Source organism: Fukomys damarensis, unplaced genomic scaffold (genome assembly GCF_012274545.1).
Source record: "Fukomys damarensis isolate Sample0158 unplaced genomic scaffold, DMR_v1.0_HiC HiC_scaffold_17, whole genome shotgun sequence".
Taxonomy (NCBI): Eukaryota; Metazoa; Chordata; class Mammalia; order Rodentia; family Bathyergidae; genus Fukomys; species Fukomys damarensis.
In genome coordinates, this window is record NW_022900929.1 from 57,513,203 (window position 1) to 57,521,189 (window position 7,987).

At 35.5% G+C, this 7,987-nt stretch overlaps 1 protein-coding gene across 2 annotated transcripts in view; it reads right to left on the minus strand.

Annotated features, from left to right (window-relative positions):
* The window catches only part of Baz1a (bromodomain adjacent to zinc finger domain 1A), a 102,929-nt gene that overhangs the window by 88,806 nt on the left and 6,136 nt on the right, over window positions 1-7,987 (minus strand). For both annotated transcript variants that reach the window (XM_010633602.2, XM_010633600.2), the window contains exon 2: window positions 1,718-1,996. In XM_010633602.2, coding sequence (XP_010631904.1) covers window positions 1,718-1,996 — 279 coding nt within the window. The remainder of the gene's footprint in view (window positions 1-1,717; window positions 1,997-7,987) is intronic.

The following is a 7,987-nucleotide window of genomic DNA, read 5'->3' on the forward strand; positions in this document are numbered from 1 at the left end:
TTAAGACAGGGCCTCACTATGTAGTTGAGACTGACCTGGAACTCACTATGTAGCCCAGGCTGGTCTCGAATTCACTGCAATCCTCCTGCCTCAGCTTCCCGAGTGCTGGGATTACAGGCGTGCGCCACCATGCCTGGCCACATTAGTAACTTATAAAAATTTTTTTTTTTTTGTACCAGGGGTGAACTCAGACCCTTGCGCTTGTGAGGCAGGCAACAGAACCACTGAATCAAATCCCCAGCTAGTTACTTATAAACTTGTAATGATTCTCCAAAATAAAACTATAAAGAATGTAAGTTAACTTCCGATTGCTAAAGTTTAAAATTCAAGGGGAAAAAACTGTGTTCAGATGAGTAATATGGAGAGGGTAGCATCGGAAAACATAGCTACTTACTCCACAAGTCAAAAAAGGCTGCAAAACATTTATTTTATTTTATTTATTTATTTTTGGTACCAGGGATCAAACTCAGGTCCTTGCGCTTGCCAGGCAGGTGCTGAACCAAGCTAAATCCCTGGCCCACTGCAAAACATTTTAATGCAAATAACATTTATTATGATCATTGTCAGTGACTAACCAATCTCAAATTCTTAATACTTTAAGAAACCAATAACTTTTCTTTCTTTTTTTTAGTGCTGGAGACTGAACCGAGCACTTCATGCCTGTGCTCTATGATGGAGCTACACTATATCCTTAGCTCAACACTGATAATTTTTAACTTAGTACCATGGATGTCATCTAAATCTTTCATATATGAAAAATATACTTTTTTCTTAAAGACCTGGGTAAAACAGAACACTGAATTGTGCATTGTATCTCAATGAAGCTATTTTAAAAAGATAAAAGAGGAAGCAAAGAAAGAAAAGGAAGGGAAGGAATAGGAGAGGAGGGGAAAAAGAGCCTTGTGGAGTACATAAAACTCACTTCCAGTTTTGTTAAATCAGATACTAAAACCTATCAAGAAATACAAGCAGGGGCCAGGGATTTAGCTCAGTGGTGCCTCGGCCTCCCTCACAAGAGCAAGGTCCCAAGTTCAATCCCTGGTACCAAAAACAAAAACAAAAACATGCATACACTATTCGGCAATATAATGATGATACATTAGATATTATTTAAGATTTTTCATTCTTAAAAATGGAATTTCTACAGGTGTGGTGGTACACCCCTGTAATTCCAGCACTCTGGGAAGCTGAGGGAGGAGGACTGCAAGTTACAGCCCATCCTAAGCAAGCAAGTGACTAAATGAGACCCTATCTCTAAAAAAATTTTAAAGGGCTCAGGACATACCTCAGTGCAAAGGCCCTGGGTTCAATCCCTAGTACCCTCCAAAATAAAAACCCAAACAAAACCAATTCTCTACAATGGGACTTACTGTACAATAAATTAAAGAGAAAAAGGTGATTTATATAGCAATGGAGTAATCTCTAAAATATTTTATGTTAAAAAAAAGAATACTATGTTGGCTTCTGTATTAAAGGGGAAGAAGTATGTGTATGTATGTCTGTACAGACTGACACAGAGATACACACACATACACAGCTTTGGTGGCCTATGTATAAATTAGATTTGGAAGGATATACAAGGAACAGTTAATATCAGGGTTATCTGTGGGATAATAGGATATTGAGAGGACAGTAAAAGGGAAGACCTTTTTCACATTCTGACTTTCGAGCAATGTGAATATATACTCATTAAGAGGAAAAATTAAAAGTACTTTACCTTGCACCATTGTTCCTAATGACTTCCACAGTTTCTTCAACAAAATATCGATCCTTGACATATGCAAAGATATCATCACAAATTTCATGTAAGCGTGAACGATGGGTAAGGTTCATCAAGTATAAAACTGGAACAATTAGTGGTTCTGGAAAACTCTGAAGATTCTGTCTTGCTTTTTTTTCTGACTCAAGTGCTTCCTGATATGTCAGCCCGGGTCTACCCGTCACAGCACAACTCCACACAAGGCTGTTGCACAGAATGGTTCGCTCAAAAAAGTCACTGATTAAAAAACAAAAACAAAAACCAATTATCTATCATTTCACAAATTGCACATTAAAATTTGATATAGTTATTAGCTTTTTTCTATGCCTTTAAGGCAAAATTTTTCATAGCATCATAGAACTCAAAGGTATGAAGTGATCATCAGCTGATTAATAAAAACCAAAGACAAAATATATCTAAATTAGGCATTATATTCTGCAACTTAAAGGCGCAGCAGCCAAAACTGGATTTTAAGTTCTACTAGTTTTGAAATCTGGAGTCAAACCGAAAATAAATTCAGCCTTTTTCCTTTAAAATTTTAACCTTTTTGTTGAAAAGCAACCAAAACAGTAGAATCAATGCAAACACTCAATAAATTTTTAAAAGGCTTCATAATGAGAAACACAAATCTAAGCATCTAACACTAAGAGAAAGGTTAAGTATAGTGCTTCATATAATGAAAAATAAGCCATTAAAAAGTTTAAGAGTTATCATGTTAATAAGAAAAAAAATAAAGAAACCCAGCTCTATCTCCAGTTTGAGCCTTCCAATATTTTAAAAGCTATATAATGACCTTATTTATGTTTAAAAAAGAAAATAAGAATAAAGAACAAAAAGGAAGAAAGTGCCTTAATTTTAATGCACCTATGGAAACATCTAAATTTTTTAAACGTTACACAAAAATCAAAATAACTGCCAGGGAGTAGGGATAAGACTGGGAGACCATTCAACTCAGACCTTTACTGTATAGTTGGAATTTCTTCATGTATTTTAAAAAACTTAATCTAGTCTCTTTTTTTTCTCTCATTGAGTTTATTGGTTTATTTTAGGTATACAGTGTAGTTACATTCATCATTGGAATCTTGTACCTTTACATGACAGGTCTTGGTTCTCATTTTTTCCCTTTGTCCCTGCCCTCCTTTCCCTATTTATACTTTATTTCCATTTTTTTCATTTTCTCATTTTTTTTCCTTTTCCCCTTCCCACTTCCCCTACACCTTTATCCCCTTTCTTCCTATTTCACATTGTCAGTTATATCATTAGGATCTTATGTACCATTATAGTTTTTCACACCAGAGAAACTATTAATCTAGTCTCTTTTAAAAGGCAAGAGACTCAAAAATTTCTAAGGTAGAGTAGAAAAAAGTCAAACTCAGATCACTGAATATACGATCCCACATACATTAATTAAAACCACAAAAACATACGTGTGTGTGTACATATGTACGTGTGTATAGAAAACAGATGTTCTCTACGGCAAAAGGAAGGGAGTGGGAAGGAAAGTAAAGGGAAACTTTTTGTGGTTCTAAGTATTTCTATATTGTTCCTATGCAAAAAAGTTAATAATGGCTACCTCTGAGAGGTTAAGGCATGTAAAATCTACACAGTAAAAGTACCCTTTGATCTACTTTTCAATAATTATATATAACGTATAATTAAGTCATTTTAAAAAAGTTTTTCTCCTTCCTGAAATCCCCTTCTTTCCTTTTCCCACCATTCTAAAAGTATTTTCATTGCTGTATGTTGTTACCTGGTTAATATATCTGTCCATTTGAATTATCCCAAGATTTGGGGAGCATTCACTATGATTTTTTTCATTTGTGTATTGTATATGTATCTATAAAGCAACAACAACAACAAAATCTATGGAAATAAAGTTTGAAAGAAACTATACCAAAAATGGGATCCAAAGAACTAATATACATATGGCAAATTATATGACTAATTCAGTACACAGAAAAAAGATCCTTTTGAAGTATTCATATAGGAAATAATAGCTTACTGTATATCATTAAAAATACAAAGTAAAGCTGGGCATGGTGGTGCACACCTGTAATCCCAGCACTCGGGAGGCTGAGGCAGGAGGATCGCTGTGAGTTCGAGACCAGCCTGGGCTACGTAGTGAGTTCCAGGTCAGTCTCAACTACATAGTGAGACCCTGTCTCAAAAAAAAAACAAACAAACAAAATAAGAAAAACATACAAAGTAAGACTAGGCAGATATGCTAAAAAGAAAAAAAAAAGCAAAGGGAGAGAAGGAAAAAATAATCAGGAAATACTAGGCCATTTTTTGAGACAGTAGTATTAAGAGATATGTCTTTAAAAAAAAAAAACTGAGATGAATAAAATGCCAGAGAAAAAAAAAGATTAACATAATCTGGCTCTTAGAGTCTATGTCAGAATAAATAATTTATCAGCCAAGAGATAGACAACAGACATACCAATGTTGCAATAAAATAATCAATGGATCTTCAAAGACACCTTAAATAAAATTTAAGTAAATATGAAGTAATTTTTTCCTGTCTAAAATTGAAGACCCACTTAGAAATCACAAAAAGTTCTTTTTTTCTTATAGAAGCAAATATACCTTATAGAAACAAATTTAGGTTTCTGAACCAACACATAATTAACACATAATATATGATATATACTTCTAATAATTTAAACTGTATCTAGACTTCAAATGTAAATATCTCATACATTAGTCTGTGGACCATTGCTAATAGAAATAGAATTCTAGCCAAAAATAATTTTAAATTTTCTTTTTAAATTGTTTGGTATTGGGATCAGTTTTAAATGTTCTAGTGATCACATTAAGAATTTTAAAAAATAAATACAGTACTAATAAAATTAATCTTGAATATATTTTAACTCATTGTTTTATCTCAGCTGGGCCTGGTAGCACAGGCCTATCACCCCAACAATCTGGGAGGCTGAGGCAGAAGGATCACAAGTTTGAGGCCCAGACTGGGCAATCTGGTGACTTAGTGAGACCTTATCTCCAAATGAAAAATAAAAAAGGCCTGGGTGTGAAGGCCATGGGTTCAATCCCAGTACTGAAGGTGGGTGGGAAATTCATTCAATATGCGATCAACATTTAAAAAATCATTTACTTTTTAAATACAGAATCTTCAAAATCCAGTGCATAACCTCACATTTACTACCCACCTTACCTTGGACTCAGTAAATGCCAAGTGTTTAACAGCTACATGGACAGGTAATAGCTTCTCTATTAAACAGCATAGTTCAGCCACAGCAGCTAGGTGCCTGGGATATTTAGAAGGCTATAAAGTATCTGATGCCATGGCAGGGTGGATAGTTAAGTATTAGGTGGGTTGTAATAGACACTGCCAAGATTTAACATTGTTCAAAATATCAAGTCAAGCAATGGCACAAATACCACATGACATCATTAAACCTGTTTCCAGGTAGAAAAATAGGGTAGTCAGCAACCAGTGATGTTTACTCCCATAAGGATTCCACTACCTCTTGCGAAGTGTTTGTGCTGCTCATTCCTCTGTGTCTCTATAATTATATTATAGCCTCACTATACACAAGGACCTACTCTCAGAAGGAAGGAGGCTGGGCATTCATCCACAACACCATGACCATTTTGTTTTAATAAGGGGAATGTCCAAGGGCTGTTTCGCCCTCACTCATCACTGAGAGTACACCACCACCTCTAACTCTGTATGCCTTCACTTGCTACCACTTCTGTACTTGTGCTCATACTTTACCCATTCATTATACACAGCTAAATATGCAGTTTATTAATAAAACTCAAGCAGAAGGGCTAAGTTATAATGCTTAACTTCTACATAACAAGAAACATGTTCTAGCTAGGTGTGGTGGCACATGCCTGTCATCCCAGCACTAGGGAGGCTAAGGCAGGAGGATCACAGCAAGTTCAAGGTCAGCCTGGACTCCATAGCAAGTTCAAGGCTATTCTGAATATACAGTGCAAAGGGCCGAGGATTTAGCTCAGTGGTTCCACCACCTGCCTCGCAAGTGCGAGGTCCCTAATTTGATCCCCAGTACCAAAAAAAAAAAAAAAAAGAATTACAGTGCAACGCTTTGTCTCAAAAACCAAAGAAAATTTAAAAAATAAAGTACATTTTGCTATTGTGAGCAAAAAAATTATGAAATAAAAATTTTTTTTTTTTGGTACTGGGGATTGAACTCAGGTTCTTGCGCTTGCAAGGCAAGCCACTGAACCACTGAGATAAATCCCCGGCCCTAAAATGCTTTTAAATTTTTATTTATTTATTTTTGTTACGAGGGATCAAACTCAGGACCTTGCACTTGTGAGGCAGGTGGCGGCACCACTGAGCTAAATCCCCGGCCCTATTATTTTATATTAATAACTTTAGACTAAATTGTGTCCAATTTAGGACTTATATTCCTTTCAACAATGATCTTCTAAAATTTTGGGGGGGGTACATGTTTATACGGTATAATGATTACAGTCAACATGAGGAGTTGATAAATGTACATGAATGATATTTTTTAATTCTTTTTTTTAACCTCCTCCTCTCCCACTTCTTGCATCTTTTGGACCCCTTCATTCATATATACACACATATACACACACACTTTAAATAATACTTTAATAAAATACTCTGCATTTTGCATTTTAGTGTTGCCTTAAACTGAGATAACATACAAATATATATGTATATATAGTTTTGTATACATGTTTGTAATACATGATGATCACACTCCTCAATAATAGTCTTTACCAGAGGTGTGTGTACTATCAGCTTGGAAGTCAAATCCAGCCACCCATTGGTCTTTCACAGTTTTACTGGCACACAATTACAACCACACATTTAGGTACTGTCTGCTTTCTCACTACATTTGTAGAGTTTGGTAGGTGCAAAGACTGAATGAATGGTCAGAAAAGCCTAAAACACTGATTATCTGTTCCTTCACAGAAAAAAAAAACATGATGACCTCTCATCATTACCATTATTAGACAAGAAAAAATTGCTCTTAAGTTATAAAATAAAATACTTTTCTAAGAATATTATTTGTAATATAAAGCCAGCCAACTTTCTAGTGAACAAGCTAAAGAACAAAGGGCAACATAATATTAATTTGATGAAGATTAGGAAAACTAAAAACCTGGCAGAAAAAGATTAGGAACTAAGTGATATCAGGGCCAGGGATTAGCTCAGTGATGCCACTGCCTGCCTTGCAAGTACAAGGTCCTGAGTGGGATCCTCAGTACCAAAAAAAAAAAGAACTAAGTGATACCAAAAACAATTCAGATAAACACAGTGTACTCTACTTAAGAGCTTAAACTGTATTAATTGGATTTAATACAGGATAATCGTATTGGATAAGAAAGATCCAGCACAATTCAGCAGGAAAATCTAAGGGACATGGCAGATTCCCCAGCCCACAAAAATAATTACTGAAACTGAAAAATGCAGGCATCAGCTATAAACTTAATAACTTAAACCACCTAGGCTAGTAGTGCCACAGTGGGATGTATGTATCATTGAAAGCTCTAAAAGTTTCCCCATGCCTATGCTATTCATGAGATGAAATGTATGGCTGGATACTTTTATTGCATGACTGCGAGGTCCCTTATATAAATATTAGCTAAATGGAAACTACATTTTACATATTTATTTACAGACGTTCAGGGGAAATTTTCAAATAATAAAAACAAAGTTTAGGAACTGGGAATGGTGGCACACGCCTGTAATCCCAGCACTTGGAAGGCTGGGGCAGGAGGATCACTGGGAGTTGGAGGCCAGCCTGTGCTACATAGTGAGTTCAAGCCCAACCTGAACTACATAGCAAGACTTTGCCTCAAAACAAAAAAAGTTTAATTATAAAGGCTTTAGTAAAACAGTACTTTGCCTTTTGCATTTTAGTACTGCTGTCTTAGACTCAGAGGACATACAAGGCAGACTCCTAAACTATGCAGATGGCACAAAACTGAGGACTAAAATAATAATTTTTAAAATCAGAAATTAACACCTTCAGTGGAAATCAACAAAAATGAAACATATTCTAGAAGTTCTTAGATGTGGTAGTGCACACCTGTTATCCCCATAGTACGAAAGGCTGAGGCAGGGGGACTATAAATTGGAGCTCAGCTTGGGCAACGTGGCAACTTAACAAGGCCCTGTCTCAAAATCAAAGGGCTAGGGATGTAATTCAGTGTGAAAGCCATGGGTTCAATCCTGGTACCAAAAAAAAAAAAAAAAAAAAATCA